Raw genomic sequence first — 23957 nt, forward strand, 5'->3', positions numbered from 1 at the left:
AGAATTCATTGCCCAGACTAACATTATAGGTCGACTTGCTGACAAATCCATATTCCTAGGATCAAGGCTGGGATCCCCTACAAATATTGCCCAGGTAACATTGGTGCAAGATGGGGAGGGTGTTTAGCTATGGTAATCCAACCACCATGAGTGTGATGTTTCGTGATCTATTAAACAGCTCCAGCTGAGGAAAATCAGAAATGGTTTCCAGTGCATCAACTTATTTTGATTTTGTACAGTACGGTGGCGCAGTGGTTAGCACTGCTGCCTTGCGGCATCGAGGTCCCAGGTTCGATCCCGGCTCTGGGTCACCGTCCACGTGGGAGTTTGCACATTCTCCCCGTGTTTGCGTGGGTTTCACCCCCACAACCCAAAGATGTGCAAGGCCAGGTGGATTGGCCACGCTAAATTGCCCCTTAATTGGAAAAAATGAATTGGGTAATGAAATTAACTTAGTTTGATTTTATTGAGAACTTTCACTTCGAGAGTTAAGGCTACAAAAAGGACAATAATACAACACATCCCATCGGAAATTGTGTTATGGGCTCAGGGGAGCGACAAATCCCTGGAGAACTTGTGTGAAAATGGCAGAAACTTGGCTATTTTAATTCCAAAGCTCGTGTCAACCCGATATGGGTACGTTGACAGGGGTACCAGTATTTATTTACAAAAATTAATTTCAGCGAAAACAAGTAAAGCCAGTTTAACACACACTGGATCTGTAAATATATTTAATGATAAGACAGAATCAAACTGTCCCGCTGGTCTGTTGCCCTTCCCAAAGCCCCTGAAATGGACAACCTATCAACATAGTAAATAATATTCTATCAGACTTCCAGCGCATTTAGTAACTGTTGGGTTCTGCAAAGCTTTTTCAATTAATCATTTTTAGAATCTGGAAAGTGTTAAGTGAAGCACACGGCTCAACAAGGTGTTTGGAGTGAAGCATGAGGAACCTGGCTCCATTGTCTTCCGTGTTGTGACCTGATAGATCTGGGGTGCCAACAACTGCATCCACCTAGTGTGTGAAATGTGTGCAGTCACTGGTCGCCGATGTTGTGTTCTGCTTCTTCATGTCGCATAAGCTGCTTCCTTGATGTCTGCTCTGACAAAGGAAGGTTCAGACTTGGAGATAGGTTTAACTAGGTTTAGGTTTATTGAACGGTTAACACTCCTACTTGAGTTCAACTCTCCTGCTAATCTTACTATAGTAACTCAGTCTAACTAACCAGTCTGCTCCAAGCCACGCGGTGGGTGTGATGCTTCCTGATCTGCCCCTGTCCTTCTCTAAGTGTCGCCTGTGGAAAGAGAAAGAGCACGTGTGCCCTGTCTTTTTATATGGATTGTGTAAATGCCCCCTTGTGGTAGTGTCACCTCTGGGTATCTTGACTGCCCATTGGCTGTGTTCTATTCTATGTGTTCATTAGCTGTACGTCCGCGTGTCATGTCTCTGGTGCTCCCTCGAGTGTTTACTTAGTTGTTGTGTATTTACAGTGATGCATATCACCAAAGCCAACAACACATAGCCATTTATTTCAATTTGGTTTCTTCTTCAAAATAGCTGTGATCAGATACCACTGACCACCTCCTCTTCCGAAGGTTCCTGCAGTTCTGTGACATGGTGTTTGGGTCAAATTATCGAGTGGAATTTTTCCCCCCTCGGAGCTGAATGTCATTATGGTGCCAACAATCATACCGCAGGAAGCACTGGACAGGGGAGAGTGACTGAACTTTAAAATGGTCTGGGGAGGGTGTGAGCAGAGCTGGTCAAGCAGGCGTTTGTTGTCCGTCCCTAGTTGTCTGTGAGAGGGTGGCAGTGAACCATGGTGGATTGGCCGTGATAAATTGCCCTCAGTGTCCAAAATTGCCCTTAGTGTTGGGTGGGGTGACTGGGTTATGGGGATAGGGTGGAGGTATTGACCTTGGGTAGGGTGCTCTTTCCAAGAGCCGGTGCAGACTCGATGGGCCGAATGGCCTCCTTCCGCACTGTAAATTCTGTAAATTCTATGAAATATATACACACACAGACACACAAGACGAGTAGGCGCGCGATCTGGAAGGGAGTTTGGACGCGGTTTCATGTGCCCACTGACCTCGTTCTCCTAGGTTATGGAGGCCACAGAGTTAGTAAGTGCAATAAAAGGGGCAAGCTTTCCATAGTCACTAAGTAATATTTTTGCACATTAAAAAGATGAATGCACCGTAAAGTTGAGAACATTTCCTACAAGGCACGAGTGGGGTTGGGCATGCACTTGCTGTGCCTACATTGTGTCATGTCGTGCGATGAAGACTATTGGCAAGTCTTCACTGATAGCCTTGACCCACACCACTTTACAAGGGTCCGCCCGCCTTGCTGAACTAGATTTCCGATGGACCCAGAGGTTCCAGTTTCCGTGACAAGGCAGTCAGGATTTTATCAAATTTCTCGTATCTCTCATTCTGACTGACTTCAGTTGCGTTGGCGCCCCAGAACAATCTTAAAGCAAATTCGGTCTTGAAGGCCTCGAACAATTCATCTTTAGCGTGAAAATCTGGAAAACAAAGATTAACATTAACCCCTTCACACATTTAAATGAAGTGTTATTACGAGCAGGGGAATATGCACACTTAATCCAGTCAGTGGACTAAATCACTTCTCTGTCACCTCCTCCATCCCTACAACTCTCTATAATCTCTGCGCTCGTCCAATTCTGGATGCTCGCCACCATTTTCCTTGCTGTACCATTGACGGGCGTGCTTTCAGTTGTTTGAGCCCTAAGCTCTGGAATTCCGTCCCTAAACCTCGCTGCCTCCCTACCTGCCTCTCCTCCTTTAAGACCCTTTAAGATCCTTTAAGATCCTATGACTTTGACCAAGCGTTTGATCACCTGTCCAATCATCATCTTGTGCAGCTTGACACCAAATCTTGCTTCATTATACTTCAGAGAAGCAACTTGGGATGTTTTGAGAAGTTAAAGACGCTATACAAATACAAGTTGTAGAGAATGTTTATTTAGCACCGTTATGTTGGTGGGGCAGCCCGGTAGCATTGTGGATAGCACAATTGCTTCACAGCTCCAGGGTCCCAGGTTCGATTCCGGCTTGGGTCACTGTCTGTGCGGAGTCTGCACATCCTCCCCGTGTCTGCGTGGGTTTCCTCCGGGTGCTCCGGTTTCCTCCCACAGTCCAAAGATGTGCAGGTTAGGTGGATTGGCCACGATAAATTGCCCTTAGTGTCCAAAATTGCCCTTAGTGTTGGGTGGGGTTACTGGGTTGTGGGGATAGGGTGGAGGTGTTGACCTTGGGTAGGGTGCTCTTTCCGGGAGCCGGTGCAGACTCGATGGGCCGAATGGCCTCCTTCTGCACTGTAAATTCTGTGAAATATACACCCTGCAGAGGAGTCTGCAGACTTGGCAAAAGGTCGCGTCAATGGGGGAGGTGTTGAAGCTGTGGGTTGGGAGCAGGGGAGAGGTGCCGAGGTAGCAGGGTTCAGAATGAATGTCCTAGATCGCGAGAGCTGGTAGGAGGCATGTGAAGGGTCTGCTGCCAATGCAGGGCGAGGAGAGGACGAGGGAGCCGGCATTCCCTGCTCTCGCTCACCTCCCGGTGGCTTCTGCCGGAACTGCATGCCTGTGAAATGATGTGAAGACAAGTTTGTATTTGTTCATGTCAGATTTCAGCATCTGCAGTATTTTGTTTTCATTATAAAGTGTGATGCACGTTATTGTCAAAGAGCCTCATTAATGAGGTCTTGCCTAAATAATGACAGAAGTGATGAAATCATACCTTAGCTATTCGTCAAAGGACAGGTGAGTAAAATAAAAATGTTTTTTCTACAAATGGGGGCAGATTAACTTGGTCGGCACAGAGCTGATCAATGTTGAATTATCTTTCTGTACACACTGGGCCAGAAATGTCTAATTATCAAGTCTGCGTATTTCTGTTACTTCACTTCACACCCAGATAACAGAGCGGGTATCCGTGAACGGAGCGAGTATCCGTGTCTCCCAAAGTGAGGCCCAAAGAATTGGAATGTGGGGCAGCTCCTGTTGCAAAATTCAAACAATTCCCCTCCACCCAGTCTGACAGGAATGCAACCTACTGACCCAATGAGCCACTTCCACTTCCGCTACTGTATCCTCAAGGCTTTGAATGATTATGGGAGATTGGCTTAACAAGAAGACTGAAAGGAGTTGTAGGATATGATGGACAGAGGATACACTGTAATGTGTGGCTGCCAGCAAACAGACCCAACCCTGATTCTAAGGAAGGATGCATCATAGAGGTTAGTGTTACGATGAGGGGCTACTGTCAAACAAGCCTCCCCTTTTACTTGAAGTATTTTCTCACCAATGTGAAATCTATACAACCAAAGAAACTAAACTCTATAACCACCTCCAGCCTTGACTCCTCGTGGATATCTGTGCTCTAATTCTGGCACCCCTGCATTTCCAAGACTTGAAATGAAATGAAAATGGCTTATTGTCACGAGTAGGCTTCAATGAAGTTACTGTGAAAAGCCCCTAGTCGCCACATTCCGGCGCCTGTTCGGGGAGGCTGGTACGGGAATCGAACCGTGCTGCTGGCCTGCTTGGTCTGCTTTAAAAGCCAGCGATTTAGCTCAGTGAGCTAAACCAGCCCCTCTTTAAATCACTTTAAATCGCTCTGGCTATGGAAACTGTGTCTTCAGTGGCCGAGGCTGGAAATCCCTTCCTAAACCTCTCTGCCTGTTCATTAAAATCTACCTGCTTGACCGAGCCCTTGCTCACCTTTTCCACTATTTCCTTGTCAGATTGTGTTTGATAAACCTCCCGTGAAACATCTTGGGATGTCTTACACTATTGGGTGCTGCTTAGATACACACTGATGATGTTGCAAAACAGGTTTCAAATCTGTCCAACCAGAGGGAAACATGACATAATCTTTAACCAACCACCAGACGCCTAACCAGTGGTCAAAGTCCAGCCCAACTGGCAATGGGCCAGGAAAGGTTGCCAGATCTTCGAATAATATTTTGTTTGGAAGGTGGGGAAGTGTTCTCCAAACTTGCCCATTTCCAGGTTGTCCAAAGACAGGTGGCCATTGTGGCAGATCTGCTGTTACCACACTATTGCAGGACTGTATGCAACTAGTTGTCAATGTAGAGGCATCACAGCCTGACCCTGCAACACAAGCACTTACAGTACAGATCACCTCCACTAGGCAGGAACATGAGCTCAGGATGTGGCACCCAATTCCTCCCTAGTCTCCACTACCAAGCTGAGAAAAGGAAATAATTGCATTTATCAGAAAACACTCTTTCATCACCTGAGGTGGAAGCAAAGTGCTTCACACCAATGGAGTACTTTTGAAGTGTTGCAATGCAGGAAGCACAGCAGCCATTTTGTACACAACAAGATCCCACAAACATCAAAGTGATAATTATGAGATCATTTGTTTTAGTCATTTTGGTTAAGGGTTAAATGGCTCTTGTACAAAACCGTGCCATGCAATCTGTTGCAACCTCCTGAGAGGGCAGATGGGACCTCTGTTTAACAGATCATCAAAAGGATGGGGCTTGCAACAGCGCTGCACTCCCTCATTACTTCACTGAGTGTCACTGGACGCTCAGGTCCCTGGAGTGCGGCGTGAACCCACAAACTTCTGACAGGGTGTTCTACCTACTGAGCCATGTGGACAGATAAATTCGCACATACCGGGAAAGAAACACATGACGAACAGGAAACAGTGGAATTCGCTGAATGTTGGGATAAGGCAGTGCAGCAGGAGACGCTTACCTTTCAGTTTAGCCTCAGCATTGGCTCTATATGTTGCGGCATTCAGTGTCACAGAACGAGCCACCTCCAGGGTCTTCAGCAGCATTGTGCAGCTCTGATCCATCTTATCCCAAGCTTCCATGATGTCAGACACTGACTGACGCTCCATTAGTGTGATGATGGGCAGAATGTGTGGAATGGTGATATTTTGCAGAGGAAGCTCAACTGTGTAGGGAAAGAAAGGCATTGAGAAAACAGGCAATAGATCATAGAATTTACAGTGCAGAAGGAGGCCATTCGGCCCATCGAGTCTGCACCGGCTCCTGGAAAGAGCACCCTACCCAAGGTTAACACCTCCACCCTATCCCCATAACCCAGCAACCCCACCCAACACTAAGGGCAATTTTGGACACTAAGGGCAATTTATCATGTCCAATCCACCTAACTTGCGCATCTTTGGACTGTGGGAGGAAACCGGAGCACCCGGAGGAAACCCACGCACACACGGGGAGGATGTGCAGACTCCGCACAGACAGTGACCCAAGCTGGAATCGAACCTGGGACCCTGGAGCTGTGAAGCGATTGTGCTATCCACAATGCTACTGTACTGCCCTTAGGTGGCAACACTGCATCGTAAAGAAAGACCTTACATACATTTGGTGCCTTTCACAACTGGCCAAAGCAGCCAATGATATACTTTTGAATTGTAGTCATTGTTATAATGTAGAAAACACAAAAAAACAATTTATGGGCAGCAAGCTCCCACAACCAATGTGGCCATGATCAGATAATCTGCATTAATGATGTTGGTCAGGAAGCAAATATTGGTCCTTGATGTGGTATAGTATATTGCCAGGGCTCCCTTTGTTAGAGCGGCACTTGGCGCAGTGGTTAGCATTGCTGCCTACGGCGCTGAGGACCTGGGTTCGAATCCTGGCCCTGGGTCACTGCCCCTGAGGTATTTGCAATGTGTCTGTGTGGGTTTCACTCTCACAACCCAAGGATGTGCAGTTAGGTGGATTGGCCACGTTAAATTGCCCCTTAATTGAAAAAAAGATAAAAATGTTTTTAAATGATTCCTTTGTTGTGAGCCTCCAGTTTGAGTTGGAGGGTCAATGAGTTATCTCCACGGTGACAGGAATGAGTCCACCTCACCCTTGGGAAAAGTAGTTCAAGAATTGCATTATTGGGGCAGCACAGTGGCACAGTGGGTTAGCCCTGCAGCCTTGGGGCACCGAGGTCCCAGGTTCGATCCCGACTCTTGGTCACTGTCCATGTGGAGTTTGCACATTCTCCCCGTGTTTGCGTGGGTTTCACCCCCACAACCCAAAGATGTGCAGGGTAGGTGGATTGGCCATGCTAAATTGCCCCTTAATTGGAAAAAATTAATTGAGCACTCTAAATTTATTTTAAATTTTTTTTTTTTTAAAAGAATTGCATTGTTGGAGGTCTGCTTGGAGGTTAGGAAGTCATAGAACATAGAACACAGAACAGTACAGCACAGAACAGGCCCTTCGGCCCTCGATGTTGTGCCGAGCCATGATCACCCTACTCAAACCCACGTATCCACCCGATACCCAACCCCCCCCCCCTACTTTTTAGGACACTACGGGCAATTTAGCATGGTCAATCCACCTAACCCGCACATCTTTGGACTGTGGGAGGAAACCGGAGGAAACCCACGCACACACGGGGAGGACGTGCAGACTCCACACAGACAGTGACCCAGCTGGGAATCGAACCTGGGACCCTGGAGCTGTGAAGCATTTATGCTAACCACCATGCTACCGTGCTGCCCAATGTGGGACATGGATGGAAACCAAACACCAACATTGTCTATTTTAGGCTGGAATCCACTCCCTTGAGTTCAGATTGATCTTTTCCAAATTCAATTCAGAGACAGGAACCTCTACCACCATCGACTATTCCCTGGCTCAATGAAGTCAGGTCCAGCTGTGGTCATATTCTGACTGCTCTATAACCAAAGGGAGAGGTGGACGGAAGTGGCTGGTTTAGCTCACTCGGCTAAATCGCTGGCTTTTCAAGCAGGCCAGCAGCACGGTTCGATTCCCGTACCAGCCTCCCCGGACAGGCGCTGGAATGTGGCGACTAGGGGCTTTTCACAGTAACTTCATTGAAGCCTACTCGTGACAATAAGCGATTTTCATTTTTCATTTCAAGTGAAAACTGCGGGACAAGCTACCAACATCATTAATAATGAACCATCCTTGCAAAGGGACAGGAGCCCAAACTGCTGGAAATGCTCAGCAGGGTCAGGCAGCATCTGCAGGGAAGGAAACAGGGCTAACGTTTTGAGTCAAATCTGTCATTTCTGAAGAATAGTCATATTCGACTTGAAACTCTCTCTGTACAGATGCTGCCAGACCTTCTGTCACTTTGTTTTTATTTCAGACTTCCAGCATCTGCAGTACTTTATTATCCTTTAAAGCCCATCAACCCAACCATTTATAGATCATCAGACCTGCCAGCTGATCTGATCAAAGGGTGTGGTTAGATTAAACACATGATCACGTATACAAACTCATTTCCAAGTACAAAGAGATTCTATGCAAGACAGCAACAAGTATTTAATGAAAATATTTAAATTAACAAGTGATGAGTTTTTGCATGCAGATGGGGGTAATTCACACCAATTATCCCAACTGATATGCTTTAACTGGTTGGGACCTGGTTAACTACTTTCAGCTTTCTAAAGGCAGACCTTTCATCCACAGGAAACTGTATAATTACTGAAGTGCACACATACCAAGGACCTGTGGGACATTTGAAGTTAATTTCAAACATAAACCTTAATCTTGTTAGATCTTTGGGTGGAGTTTGGGTTATGAAGTGCTACAGTATCCCTGCTCCACTAGCCTGGTTAAAGCTCTACATCACCTGAGTGTTTCTCCCCAGACATGGAATACCTGCCTTTTCCCTCATTCAGGGACTTGATGAACGGTTTGAGCTCCTTCTCGAACTTGATGGCGTTGTCCGTGTGATTCCGGCGCAGAGTCCTCCATGTGTGCTCCAAACGCACAATCTGGTGGGGGGAAGGAAAGATGTATCACTGGTGGTAGTTTGCGTGCTGAGCATTGCCCACATGCAATGCGAGCTTAACTGTGCAGAAGATCTCCCCGTGTCTGCGTGGGTCCCACCCCCGAAACCTAAAGACAACGGGCAGTACGCCAACGGGCAGCACGCCAACGGGCAGCACGGTAGCATTGTGGATAGCACAATTGCTTCACAGCTCCAGGGTCCCAGGTTCGATTCGGGCTAGGGTGACTGTCAGTGCGGAGTCTGCACATCCTCCCCATGTCTGCGTGGGTTTCCTCCGGGTGCTCCGGTTTCCTCCCACAGTCCAAAGATGTGCAGGTTAGGTGGATTGGCCATGATAAATTGCCCTTAGTGTCCAAAATTGCCCTTAGTATTGGGCGGGGTTACTGGGTTATGGGGATAGGGTGGAGGTGTTGACCTCGGGTAGGGTGCTCTTTCCAAGAGCCGGTGCAGACTCGATGGGCCGGGTGGCCTCCTTCTGCATTGTAAATTCTATGATGTGCAGGGTGGGTGGGCTGGGCACGCTAAATTGCCCCTTCATTGGAAATGTTAAAAAAAAAATACCATTTTACTGCACCTGATCTCTCACTACACCTGACACTAGAAAACAGTAAAAAGAAACAGCGCAGTAGTTTATTTCCCATGGCCATTGTAGTTGGAGGTAGTGTCACGGAGGGCTGCAAAGAGTAACACCAGCAAATGCTCCAGCCAGGATGAAGGTGATTGGATCACCCTGGAGACTGCTGTCAGAGACGGATTAATTTTGTGTACAAAGCTTTGCATTACCCAACTGTACTCCACTCAGTGCATGGAGCAGGAGAGGTCACTGAGCTCCGTTTACTGTACCACATAGAGATTCTTATTTTCAACTGGCAAATAGACTGGTTGCTCAGAGTCCTGCCGTAAAGGCAACCCTACCTCCCCATTATTGCTCGATGCAATACTGTCAATCGGTGCTGTTTTGTTAGCTTTGGTAAGGCTTTGGTAAGGTTTGTTAGCTTTGGTAAAGCTGGGAAAGTAGGAATGGGACAAGATCACAGCTTCTCCCAGCGGCTTAGGAGTGAATAGGTACACCAGCACTTCCTAAATACTTTCCTCGAGTGACCTCATTTAATGCTCCAGATTTTGCCCGAGCCCAGTGTGAAAATCTGGTGGCGGGGGTGGGTGTGGGGACCTTCATCTGCAGAGCGATGGAGGGAGGGTCTGACCATGACACCTGTCTACCCTGCTAGAGGCGAAGTGCCCAAAATTAAATGTACTCTAGATGTGTCTGACCACGAGGCCAATATATCCTGGTAGAGGGGTGCAGCTGCTTCTGTTGTTTTGGCATCACAGTCTAATATCCGTATTCCATCAACATTTATATGGTCATGGCTAAACCAGGCAGGACCTGCTGAGACGATAGTCCTGATAATGAAAACTATCTAATGAAATGAAAATCGCTTGTTGTCACGAGTAGGCTTCAAATGAAGTTACTGTGAAAAGCCCCTAGTCGCCACATTCCGGCGCCTGTTCGGGGAGGCTGGCACGGGAATTGAACCGTGCTGCTGGCCTGCCTTTTGGTTTGCTTTAAAAGCCAGCGATTTAGCCCTGTGCTAAACCTGCCACAGCATCTGAAGATGTGTTTTGAAAATTTCCAGTCATGGAGCTGTGACTACTGTATTACCTTTGGCAGCTTGATCCATTGTGGGATTCTCCTTGGGAAGAAAGATTGTTGACACACTGTCTTGGAAACGAATGGTCTTTGTAGTTTGTGTGGATGGCTACCTTGTGTTCTGGCGTTGATGGAGGGCACCTGGTACGTGTGTCTCAATTCCCATCATGCCACTCAATATTTTATAAAATGTAGTCAACTGGGCGGGGCCTGAGTTTGAGCGGGGCAGGAATGTGTTTAAACTTCAGGGTTTTAAAAGAAAACACCCATTTTTTCACAATATTTTTGCTGCTAGCAATCATGCGTCCAAGAGCTGCTCATTAGGCCACACCCACCATTCGACAAAAACAAAATGCAAGGATGTAAGAGACCTCACAGATGTCAGAGATCTGTGAGCTCCGCAGTCAAGAGTTTGCAGTCCCAAAATCTCATCTCGAGGCCCCACTTGGAGTCGTAACGCACAGTGTGCAGAAGGGGGGTGGAAAAGGGTGCAGAAGAATAGATACAAAGGCTAAGAAGTTGCGTTTATAATGTACAAAACCCTGGCCAGACCCATCTAGAGTACATTTGATTTTGGATATATTGGCCTCGGACCTTTTTAAAAATTCTTTCATGGCATATGGGCGACGCTGGCTAGGCCAGCATTTATTGCCCACCCTAATTGCCCTTGAGAAGGAGGTGGTAAGCCACCTTCTTGAACCACTGCAGCCCCTATGGTGTAGGTCCACCCACAGCGCTGTTGGGGAGGGAGTGCCAGGATTTTGACCCAGCGACAATGAAGGAACAGGGCTATACTTCCAAGTGAAGATGCTGAATGGCTTGGAAACTTTGAGGATTCAAGATGTAAGTTTCTTTCCTGCAGAATTCCCAGCTCCTGACCTGCTGCTGGATCCAGAGTATTTATATGGTTGACCCAAAGAGAAACTGCTGGAAAATCTCAGCAGGTCTGGCGACATCTGTCGGGAGAGAAAAGAGCTGACGTTTCTCTCTCTACAGATGCTGCCAGACCTGCTGAGGTTTTCCAGCATTTTCTCTTTCGTTTCAGATTCCAGCATCCGCAGTAATTTGCTTTCATTCGGCTGGCCCAGTTCAGTTTTTGGACTGGAGGACCGACTGTGTTGCAGACTTTTTGTTTAATTAAATTTAGAGCACCCAATTCATTTTTTTTCCAGTTAAGGAGCAATTTAGCGTGGCCAATCCGCCTACCCTGCACATCTTTTGGGTTGTGGGGGCAAAACCCACGCAGACACGGGGAGAATGTGCAAACTCCACACGGACAGTGACCCAGAGCCAGGATTGAACCTGGGACCTCAGCGCCGTGAGCCAGCAGTGCTAACCACTATGCCACCGTGCTGCCGACTGGGTTGCAGACTTAAATTTAAAGTGATGAGGGCCATATATACTTGGCTTGTATTTCCTTGGGTATAGACAATTGAGAGTGATTTAAAATGTAAAATTTGTGTATACTGGATAAATATTTGAAAGGGAAAATTTGCAAGGTTTTGGTGAACATGCAGGAGAATGAGATTCTTTAGATAGCTCTTTCAAAGAAACAGCACAGAAGAGGTGGGCCAAATGACCTTTGCATTGCATGGTTCGAGGATTATTAACGTTCAACTCAACTCTATCTCTAGAGAAGGCGTAACAATGATTCACATGTCTGTATGCAGCCTTGGGAAAGCTAAGAAAGAAATAACAAGTAAGAAACAACAGGAGGTGGTAGAGGAGGAAGAGGCAAGATCGAACTAGATTTCCAAATACCTGAGGCAACTCCAAAGCTTTCATGATGGCTGAAAGTCCAAAGAGATCCCCCATGGAATCCTTTAGCTCAACAGCCAGTTGGATAATTTTATGAAGTACTGCAGATCTTTGTCCAACACTTCCTGTGCAGCCCAAGATGTCCACAGCGATGCCCAGGACTATTAAACGATGTCTGAAAAATGGAAAGCAGGAGAGACAGTGAAGAAGTCTTTTGTGGCAAGGTGTGTTCTGACTAAAGACGATGGACCCGAAATGTCAACTCCAGTTTCTCTCTCCACAGGATCTGACTTGTTGAGTATCTCTGCTGTTCTTAAATATGGTCAGTGTTACCCCTCCAGGTGGGTTGGAAGGGAAGACACAGCAGACATGTTGAGCATCAGGCACCTCCATCTAATACTGACATAAATTTAGCTCCATTGTGTTTGTCAATACATCTTACAAGGCAAGAGCTTCATAGGATCTAATTGAGAATCTCCACTGGCCAATGATCACATAATCTATTGTACATTTATCAGAATTATTATTTGTGTATTTATTTTTAACTTTGCCGCCTTTTTGTGTCTTATTTCGTCCCTTGATTCTCAACCTTATTGACTAAACGTTTGGTCACCTGTCCTAACATCTCACGTGAATTGGTGTCAAATTCTGTTTGATTACGTTCCCATGAAGCACTTACTGTGTTTCTGGTCTGGTGAAATCACCCACCTGACGACATCATCCACCTGCACTGCCGCATTTTGGCAATATTATTCATTTACTATTGCTGTTGACGGCAGTTCTGATGACACCAGTTGCGTCTTTCTTTTTCTGCACTTCTCCAAACCAACAAAAATAAATGAAATTCTCAAAGCATCAGAGTGGGGAGGGTGTTCTAATTGGATCACTGACTCAGATGTTTTAATGTCTCGAAAAAGATGCTGAAAAGGAAAATGGCCCGTTTGTTGTTGCTGTGTTTTACCTGACCAGGAGGTCCCTTCTCAGCTGGTGCCCGTGGGGTAATGTGATCAGAACCAGCCCCGAGCTCACACCCATCATCTTCTTCTGCTCCAAAGACACGCTGGTGATCCGCGCAACCTACAAGACCAAAGCACATTGTTTGTTTCCTTAGAAAGTAAAATAGTCTCCTCCTCCTGATCACTTGGGTCCATTCTATCTGTAATAGGGTCTTCTGAGTCTAGTGACATTTGCCTCTCCTGTTAGTGAATTTACAAGGAGATGCTGCATTAATATTAAGGTGTATCATCCTGTGATGCAGACCTTTCTTGGTGTCCGTAACCCCCACCCCGCACTACAGATTCGGAAGCAGTTATATCAACCCCATGGGAGCCTTGTTCCTGTAATCAAATGAATTATTATTAATGAACCAATACACAGAATTCAGAGTTAACTGCACAGAAACAAGTCATTCCACCCAGCCGGATGCCAGTGTCTATAGTATACTTCACACAAGCCTCCTCACATCCTTCTACAACCCCTATCAGCATGACCTATTTTTCCATTCTCACTCATGCGCTTATCCATTTTCTCCCTCAATATATCCATACTATCTGCCTCAACTTGTGTTAGTATTATGATTATTAATTTATGATTCCTAGTTTTTGTCACCCCCAACAAGTGGAGACCTCTTCTCTGCTTGTAGTGTATTGATATTTCATCATTTCAAAGACCTCTATTTGGTCGCCCCCTTCAACCTTGTCATTTCCAGAGAAAGTGCAATACTAATTCAACCTCTTACTTAAACAATTGACCCAAAGGTGCAGTGTGTCTGAGGGTTTTTAATGGGTCACTGTCTTGAATGAGTTTGTAATTGCTAATTACCTGACAGTCCACTTTCAGAATGTGCTGTGCTGTAGTCTTTGGATCATTGTCAGCAAATATTTCTTTGAGTCGTTTCAGCACAGAGGGGTCGAGGGGTTTATTGTCAGCAGGAAGTAAGATGGAAGAAAAAGAGTCGAGTTTAAACGAGCTTGTGGTCTCCAAATGGGGCCGTACGAACGTCCAGTGTTCATCATCATCATCACCCTCTTCACGGTGGGTCTTCATGGAAGCTGAATATACGTCTAAATCTAGAAGAGCGAAGTCTGTATCCGTCCTCCGGGTTCGGCTCTTCATTCGTTCCGTGGCTCGTAACCTCTCCACGTGAGTCTTGGCCAATGTCGGCATCTGACCAGCCTGAGGAATGTGTGGCACTAGCTCGCAGTAGACACTGCCGTCCAAGTTTGGATCCAGTGGAGTGTCTAACATCATGGCAGATGGAATTCTGAGTGGTTTCGGGGGCGCCTTGCAGTGCAACTGTCCATCGGAGCCTCTCAACACCATGCCCGACTGAGAGCTAAAGCGTTTTGGGAACGCTTTGGGATTGATTAGCGGGTCACTTCCCGTTCTATACATTAGTGATGAGGGACGAATTGAATTTTGGCATCCATTTGCTTGCATAACGTTCTTGGGTCCTGCTGCAGAGAAACGAAATCGTACGGTTAACACAATAGCTATTTGATGGCCATCTCATAATTGTTCCTTCCTTGCTCCCCCTGTTTGTGTATTCCACTGTTACAGATTGACAAATACCGTGAGCTGGATTCTCCGTTTCAGGGACTATGTCCCCATGCCGTCGTGAAAACTGTGGCCTTTCACACCAGAAAAACTGGCATCAAAAGGCCACATATTCACAGCCTGCAGGGGGCTAGCAGATCATGAAGCTGGAAGGTCCAGCTGCAGATACGGGCTCCCGCACTTCCGGGTCAGAGGCTGCGCATGCGCACGGCGGCAGCATCCAGCGGCCACGCTGTGCTCCTTGGCGGGCTCAGATTGTGGAGCTGGATCCCGTAAATAGTGCCACCGATCGGCCGCTCGCCCGACCCGTACGCCCCCGACCCAGACCGCCCGCTAGAAAATAGCCCGGTTCCATATGAGGCCCCCCCCCCCCCCCCCCCCCCCCACTCCGATCGGCCTGCCCCTGACCATGGCGGCCGCGGACTGAGTCCGCAGCTGCCTCGCGAGTTTCTCGAACGACTGGGACCATATTGGATCCACGACGTCGGGACTTCGGCCGGTTGGGTCGGAGAATAGTGGGGTGGGCCTCTGGCAATGGCCGCAGCTGGGGGATTACGCGGCGTGGCTTACTTCCCGGGCATGCTGCTTTTCGGGGGCCGGAGAATCGAGGAACCGCCACCGGTCCCGATTCCATGCTTGGAAATGGATTCTCTGCCCTGGCACCGGATGGGATTTCGGCGTCGAGGTGCGGTGAATCCAGCCCAGTTCTCTTATGCTGCTGGAAGCTGGTCATCAGGAGATATACCCGGGTACCATGGATCCAACTTAGCTCATTAATTCCACAATTCCTCACAGCAGTGTGAGCGACATCAGCAACTAAGATGCAAACCCCAATTCGGACGCAGCCACAACCTTTACTTTCTGCTATTTTTCCTTTCAATACCCTGATTGAGAAAGCAGGTTGCAGGGTTACCATAGAGCGATACAGCCAAGAGGAGACCATTCAGCCCATCTAACCTGCACTTTGAAGGAGATATCCAATTTGACAATCGTCCACTGCTCTTCCCTGTAACCCTGCAATACATTTCAGGTTTTTATTCAATTCCCTGTGAAAGTTATTATTGAATCAGCATGCGCCATTATTTCAGGCAGCGTGTTTTAAATTCCAACTCGCTGTGAAAAAGGTTTCCTCGTGTTGCTTGGCTCTTTTTGCCAGTCCGCTTAAATCTGCATCCACTGGCTACTGACCCTTGTGCCAATAGAAACCATTTCTCCTTTATTCTATCAAAGCCATTTATAATTTTGAATTCCTCCATCAAGTCTCCTCTTGTCTGGGAGGAGGCTCTCTATAATCATAGGATCATAACATTTACAGTGCAGAAGGGGGCCATTAGGCCCATCGAGTCTGCACCGGCTCTTTGAAAGAGCACCCACCCTATCCCCATAACTCAGTAACCCCACATAACCTTTCTCGACACGAATTTAGCAATTTAGCACGGCCAATCCACCTAACCTGCACATCTTTGGACTGTAGGAGGAAACAGGAGCACCCGGAGGAAACCCACGCACACACGGGGAGAACGTGCAGCTCACTGGGCTAAACGCTGGCTTTTAAAGCAGACCAAGGCAGGCCAGCAGCACGGTTCGATTCCCGTACCAACCTCCCCGAACAGGCGCCGGAATGTGGCGACTGGGGCTTTTCACAGTAACTTCATTGAAGCCTACTCGTGACAATAAGCGATTTTAATTTCCATTTCATTTCATTGTGCTACCATGCTGCCATAATAAGCACTCAGTGAGGAAGGTAAGTTTTATTTTCTCCCCTTGATCCCATGGCATCTGCTCACGGTATCCACTACTTCAAAAAGCATTGGTTCTTATTGGCCAGAAGGTTTTGGGTAGGACCCCCATTTGGCATTTTCACACCAGGTTAGCCGACAGTCCAGTGCAGTACAGAGGAAGTGCTGCTTACAAAAGGTGCCACCCCTTTTGGGATGTTAAGCAGACATCATCATATAATTTACAGTGCAGAAGGAGGCCATTCGGCCCATCGAGTCTGCACTGGCTCTTGGAAAGAGCACCGTACCCAAGGTCAACATCTCCACGCTATCCCCGGCACTTGGAAAGAGCACCGTACCCAAGGTCAACTCCACCCTATCCCCATAACCCAGTAACCCCACCCAACACTAAGGGGCAATTTTGGACACTAAGGGAAATTTATCATGGCCAATCCACCTAACCTGCACATCTCTGGACTGTGGGAGGAAACCGGAGCACCCGGAGGAAACCCATGCACACAGGGGGAGGATGTGCAGACTCCGCACAGACAGTGACCCAAGCCGGAATCGAACCTGGGACTCTGGAGCTGTGAAGCAATTATGCTATCCACAATGCTACCGTGCTGCCTTCATCCTATAGGTTGTTCAGGTGAAAGTTATAAATCATAATGGGATGATAGGAGGCAGGATTTTCTACCTCCCGCGGTGTATTTTCTGACGGAAGAGACCGTGCCCGCCATTGGCCGGCGACGGGATCTTCTGGGGAATTGCTATCGGCGGAATGGAAGATCCCACCGCCAGGAAGAACCGGAAAATTTCAACCATCAGATTGGGGATTTGGAGTGGATGAAATCAAAATGGCCCAAAGATGTCCCCTCTTCTCAATTTATCTCACGTATCCTGTGATGAACAAAGGAAACAGGAGGAAGATATTCAGTCCCTTGAGCCTATTTCATCACTCAATTAGCTCATGGTTGATCTCTGTACTCACTCCCAACTCTTGGTTCAGTCACGTTTGATACCCTTGCCTAATAAAAACATACCTGTGTCAGTTCTGAAAGTTTCAACCCACATTGGCCTAAACAGCTTTCGGGGGAGCATTTGAAACCTTTGAAATTCAGGAACATTTGGTTCCGAGAGCTGGGTTGCGGTCAATGAGGCAATGACTATTTGAGTTTTTAACCTTAAGAGTTAAACTGGTGGAATCCCCGGTGAGGTAAGGAAAATTCAGTCGTTGTGCAAGAGTTCAGATCTTAAATGGCCTCACCTCCAGAAAGGTAGCTGTCTGACTGGGCGGACTGTAATGGCTTTCTGTCATTCCCATAGTCCAGAATATTCGGGTGACTGCCACTTTTGTCCTTAGTCCTGCGATAAAGCAAACATCAGTAAACGCAGCAATGGCTTTGTTAGTTGATCTTTGAGCCACTCCGCCTGCCACATTTATATGTGCTCGTTTCATTTTACAGATAATAGTGTTAGTCAGTCCACCTGGTAGAATGCTAAATGCTATTGTAAATTAAATAATGGCTTGCTGTTATAAAGAGGCTTTTATGGCCTCAGCATGTCCCAAAGTGCTTTACAGTCACTTTTTATGATGTATAGTCACTGTTGTAATGTAGAAAACACTAATTGTATAAGAGCTTTCAGTAAGTCATTTACTTCTTCATTCCAGACAATTCCTGCAGTGAAACTGTTGGGAATCTCACAGATCAACACCCAAATAGGCCATAATCTGGAGTCATGGGTACGCCAGACTGGGTAAAGGGGGCAGATTTCCTCTCCTAAAAAGGATATCAGTGAACCAAATGGGGTCAGTAGCCTGGGAGTCAGATTGCCGGCTGACCTGCGCTTTTCCTAATTCAGGAACGCTAAGGGTTGCCCCACCCAACTTCCTCTCTCTGATGGGATCAGTAAAAACACCAAGAACAACAAGGACCTTTGATATAGTAAAACATCCAAGGTGTTTCACAGCAGTGTTATCAAAAAGAATTGACTCTGAGGCACATAAGGACATATTTGGACAGGTAATCGAAAGCTTGATGAAAGGGACCGGACTTAAGGAGCATCGGAAAGAAAGGTAGTGAGGAAGAAAGGGAGTGAATTCCAGAGTTCAGGGCCCAGTGGCTAAAGACAGACATGGTGGTAAAGACCTTGGGCATTACCTGTTCTGGGGACATGGGTTCAAATCCCACCACAGTAGGTGGTGGAATTTTAATTCAATGAATAAGATCTGGAATATAACGTCTCAGTAATGGTGACCATGCCACTATCATCAATTGTTGTAAAAACCCATCTGGTTCACTAATGTCCTTTCAGGAAGGAAATCTGCCGCCCTTACCTGGTCTGGCCGACACGTGACTCTTCCCTCTGAAATGGGGGCTGGTTTAGCTCACCAGGCTAAATCGCTGGCTTTTAAAGCAGACCAAGCAGGCCAGCAGCACGGTTCGATTCCCGTACCAGCCTCCCCGGACAGGCGCCGGAATGTGGCGACTAGGGGCTTTTCACAGTAACTTCATTGAAGCCTACTCGTGACAATAAGCGATTTTCATTTTCATTTCATGAATGGTGATGTGCGAGAGACAGAATTGAAGAAGTGCAGAGATTGCAGACATTGCAGAGGACTGGATGAAAAGGGCCATATAAAAATTCAAAAAGGAATAAAATGATAAAAAGCATAGCCGGAGTGGGAGCCAGTGTAGATCAGGAGTGATACAAGAAGAGAACCTGATGCACATTATAGTCCAGGCAGGAGAGCTTTGGATGAGCTGAGGTATGCAGCTTTGCAGATGGAAGGCGGGGGGGGGAAAGAATTGGAATATTCAAGTCTGAACATAACAAAGGCAAAGATCAGGAATTGCATCTGTAACCTTCTTGTCTGCATGGCTTCTAAGCCTGGCACAAGGCCATAATAGAACTAACAACACAAACTTAGTAGGACAATAATGAATTACCTTAAAAGATTGCCGTCTGCTGCAAGCTGGTCTAAAGACACTCCTTCGGACAGATTTAAGCTGAATCTTTTATTCTGATCAGGGTTTCTGGCTGTCAGTTGTTTATTATGTAGTCTTTGACCAGATGTTCCTCGATATTTTTCTTCAATACATCTCAAGGGGACCGTCCGGTTTATTGGATGAAAGATTATTGCTCCACTGTCCTCTGAAATTGGCTTGCGGTTTCCGACATAGAACCGCACCAATGCTGGGAGGTTATCAAAGCTCTCCTGCTCAAATTGGAAGAGCACGCGGGTGTAGGACTCCTTACGTCGCAGGACCACACGGATGATCTTGAAATGGAGAGGTTCATGCTTCCAGGTGCAGCTCAGCACATAGTCTCCAGGACTAGAGCGAGATTCTCGAATGAGGAAGTCTCCATCTCTCTCTATTAGTGCCTCTGCTGCCTAAATTAGTAAAAGGAGAGAATCAGTGTCCATCTTCTACTTGGCAGCTATTGCTAAATAATTTCTGGTCTTTTTGGACATTCGTTATCTTTTGAGTTACCAGGTTTTGGCAGGGGATTGGAGCACTTTCCCATTTCAAGCACGTATTAACAACTTCAAGTGGTCCCAGGTCGGTCCTATGAACAGACTAGATACATTGAGACCGTCTGGAGAGATTGACTCCTTGAAGCACGCCTGAGGAGTATTACCAGCATAACAAGATGTGAAAGATGTGGTATTGGGTCATAATCAACCCTCAGACCAGAGTACAGAATGTTCCCTGACTACAAACCCCAAAGCGTCATTCTCAGGTGGGCCATCGATGTCAACCCCACCATCAGAAGCCCATCAGTTACAAGGTTCCATCTGTAACTCCCTTCCAAAACATTGCTTTTCTATCTCCCTCCTGTGTTTAAAGGTTTTCTACATCCCTTTTCTATGCCTTAAATCTCTTTCCACTAAATGTTCCTCCTTCGGCGTAATGTTCCACCATGGCTCCAAAGCATTCTCCTGTATCAGGAACGCTGTGCAAGTTGTAGATTCAGTAGATTGAGGTCCACAACACAAGACTGCCCATGATGCATCCAGCAAATGGATATTCCCTGAAAGAACCGCCCGCAGGTAAGTCAATGTTGGAAGTGGAAGGTGTGGTAAGGTGCTACAGTGATTAACACTGCTGCCTCACGGCGCCAAGGATCCGGGTTCGATCCTGGCCCTGGGTCACTGTCCGTTTGGCATTTGCACATTCTCCCTGTGTCTGCGTGGGTCTCACCCTCACAATCCAAAGATGTGCAGGTTAGGTGGATTGACCATAGAACATAGAACAGTACAGCACAGAACAGGCCCTTCGGCCCTCGATGTTGTGCTGAGCAATGATCACCCTACTCAAACCCACGTATCCACCCTATACCCGTAACCCAACAACCCCCCCCACCTTACTTTTAAGGACACTACGGGCAATTTAGCATGGCCAATCCACCTAACCCGCACATCTTTGGACTGTGGGAGGAAACCGGAGCACCCGGGGGAAACCCACGCACACACGGGGAGGACGTGCAGACTCCGCACAGACAGTGACCCAGCCGGGAACTGAACCTGGGACCCTGGAGCTGTGAAGCATTTATGCTAACCACCATGCTGCCCATATGTAATTGATATGCTAATTGCCTCTTAATTTTAAAAAAAGTATAAATGTTGGAAGTGGAAATGTCATTCAAGGAGTAAGGAGTCCATCTTTGGGTTTGAGGATGAAGCAGTTGAAATAGCGGCTCTACAACTATCTCATACTGTACCCAAGATGGGAGGATCTAGAACAAATTAGCAAAGTGAAAAAATTAACCCTCCTCCTTCAAAGATACTTTCCTTTAAATAATACCAGACAAATTAGGTTTGCTAGTGAATTCTGCTTTAACCTCACAGTTAACAGATATACAATGAAATATCCAGAGATGTCCAACCTGCCGTGGAATAGGACCATGAAACCAGGCGTGGCTGCAAAGATCGTCACTGCTCAGTTTTAATTCCTCCTCCAGCTCCTTCGTCAATGGATCTTTTCCAGAGGTCATTATGAGTTGATCAGTAACTAATTGAAAAAGAACAGATTAATGATGTTAGTGTCAAGTACTGCGAACAACTGCCCAGACCAGACTGTCCAGTATCACTTAGCTGCTTTGTGCTGGCAGTCTCTCAAGTTTGAGAGTTCAAATCCCTCTCCAGACACTTTTAAAAAATAAGTTTAGAGTACGCAATTATTTTTTTCCACTTAAGGTACAACTTAGTGTGGTCAATCCACCTAGCCTGCACATCTTTGGATTGTGGGCGTGAGCCCAACGCAGACACGGGAGAATGTGCAAACTCCACACAGACAGTGACCCAGGGCCGGGATTGAACCCGGGTCCTCGGCGTTGAGGCAGCAGCGCTAACCACTGTGCCACCGTGCCGCCCCATCTCTCCAGAGACTTGAGCACAAAATCTAGGTTGACAAGCCCAGTGCAGAACGGAGGGAGTGCTGCACAGCTCAAAGTGCCATCATGCAGATGAGATGTTAAGCTGCGGAAGACCACCCTCTCGGTGAGAAGCAAACAAAAACAGATATTACTGGACAGTCTCAGCAGGTCTGACAGCATCTGTGGAGAGGGAAGGGAGCGAACGTTTCGAGTCTGGAAGACTCTTTGTCAAATCCTTGACACTGTTTGAAAAAGAGCAGCTTGCTCACCTCTGCATCCTGGCAGTATTTGTCCCTCAAACAATATCACTCAGTATCTCACCCGCCTATTATCTCTTGGCTGTTTGTAGAACCTTGCTGCGCCCAAATTGTCTGTCATGTTTTCAACTTTGAACTTGATTAACTACAATACATGGCACTTTGAGACATCCCTAGGTTATGAAAGGTCAGGTCCCATAATTTCTCATATTTATTCTACATTATCCCTGAAAACAATTATAGGGACCCTTGATATTCAAAACCTATACAACAGACTCCAATAAAATACATTATGTTCCAAAAGTGTAATGAGGAATCGCTGATTCCCTGAAAAATGTACCCCCCCCCCCACCCCCCTCCCTAGACAACTGGGCAGCCTCCTTAACATCAGCTAGTAACCAGAGGATTTAAAGTCCTTATATTCATGTCTACTACTTTGTTAACATTACTGAAAACATTGTCCTGGAATGGAACAGATAAAAATATTGTTGCCCAACACAATTCTAGTACAAACAGAACATTCAACAGTGGGTCTGTTTATTCAGTATTTGTTTTAATCACCTGACTTGGTCGTGACTTAGTCGTTTTCTGAATTAAGTTCGGCCTCTCACATTGTCCTATCAGCACCTCCCCTCCCCACCTTGATTCTGATCAGTGCGGTTTACAGTGATGACACTGGGAATATATTGCATCATTGCCCTCCGTGGTAATTTGTAGATATCCCTTCCTGTGCCTGTTCTTTTAAAAAAATTTTTTAGAGTACCCAATTATCATTTTGTTCAATTAAGGGACAATTTAGCGTGGCCAATCCATCTAACCTGCACATCTTTGGGCTGTGGGGGTGAAACCCACGCAGACATGGGGAGAATGTGCAAACTCCACACGGAGAGTGACCCAGAGCCGGGATTGTAACCCTGGTCCTCAACACCACAGTCCCAGTGCTAACCACTGCACCACATGCCGCCCCCCCCCCCCCCCCCCCGTGCCTGTTCTTAGACTGCATCGTCTAACAGCCCAAAAATGACAATGTATGAAATGAAAATCGCTTATTGTCACGAGTAGGCTTCAATGAAGTTACTGTGAAAAGCCCCTAGTCGCCACATTCCGGCGCCTGTTCGGGGAGGCTGGTACGGGAACTGAACCGTGCTGCTGGCCTGCTTGGTAAGCCAGCTATTTAGCCCAGTGTGCTAACCCAGCCCCAATGATGGGGTGTGAATAAACAAGTGGCCTGCAATAACTCATTCATCAGAAATTATAAAACATTCACAGATCCAAGCTCAACTGACTGCAGTAAAGGAAGCAACAGTGTTCAAAAGTTAATCCACCTTCCCGCATAATCTTAAAGGAAAATAAATGGCATTTTCCACGTGTCTGTACAAGGGCCTGAACACGCTATTGCTGGTTTGTACAGGTTTGACACATCTCACTGTAACAGAATAAAACCTCACAGTATCTTCACCAACTGCATTCCACACATTTTTCCTCATTAAGGTCTTAGTTTAAAAGCTCCCTCTTGCACGAAGTGCTGCTGGCTGCCTTGGTCTGCTTAGTGCTGTTCAATGTTATAGCCTACCTTTTCAGCTCATTGCTCTTCTTCCGATCTGTTAATCGCGAGATACAACCGGATTTGGTTTGGTTCACTGTTGCAAAGAACACCTTCAAAGCCTGTGGAGCTGCACCTATAGATGAAACTATCAGCTCGAAAGGTATGAGGGGTCTGCATGGTACTGGGAGGTCGGGTCCTGCAGAGGGAGGGGGCACCACCACAATAAGAGAGCAATTCACCATTCACTCTCTGACACCACTGCGTACCAAACAAAGCAAGATAAAAATTGCTTCT

At 46.8% G+C, this 23957-nt stretch overlaps 1 protein-coding gene across 6 annotated transcripts in view; it reads right to left on the reverse strand.

Annotated features, from left to right (window-relative positions):
* Positions 1 to 714: 714 nt before the first annotated feature.
* The window catches only part of LOC119957141 (breast cancer anti-estrogen resistance protein 3 homolog), a 46023-nt gene continuing 22780 nt past the window's right edge, over positions 715 to 23957 (reverse strand). For 3 of the 6 annotated variants that reach the window (XM_038784893.1, XM_038784899.1, XM_038784896.1), the window contains exons 2-10: positions 21372 to 21496; positions 19430 to 19875; positions 17746 to 17843; positions 14026 to 14660; positions 13166 to 13281; positions 12208 to 12379; positions 8667 to 8778; positions 5757 to 5960; positions 715 to 2531 (exon numbers count right to left, since the gene is read on the reverse strand). In XM_038784893.1, the coding sequence (XP_038640821.1) occupies positions 2359 to 2531; positions 5757 to 5960; positions 8667 to 8778; positions 12208 to 12379; positions 13166 to 13281; positions 14026 to 14660; positions 17746 to 17843; positions 19430 to 19875; positions 21372 to 21496 (2081 nt within the window). In that variant the 3' untranslated portion in view covers positions 715 to 2358. Of the gene's footprint in view, positions 2532 to 5756; positions 5961 to 8666; positions 8779 to 12207; positions 12380 to 13165; positions 13282 to 14025; positions 14661 to 17745; positions 17844 to 19429; positions 19876 to 21371; positions 21497 to 22129; positions 22147 to 23690; positions 23951 to 23957 lie in introns of those variants that run through there. The other 3 variants (XM_038784895.1, XM_038784900.1, XM_038784894.1) reach the window with 3 other exon arrangements.

This window comes from Scyliorhinus canicula, chromosome 25 (assembly GCF_902713615.1).
Source record: "Scyliorhinus canicula chromosome 25, sScyCan1.1, whole genome shotgun sequence".
NCBI classification, from domain to species: Eukaryota; Metazoa; Chordata; class Chondrichthyes; order Carcharhiniformes; family Scyliorhinidae; genus Scyliorhinus; species Scyliorhinus canicula.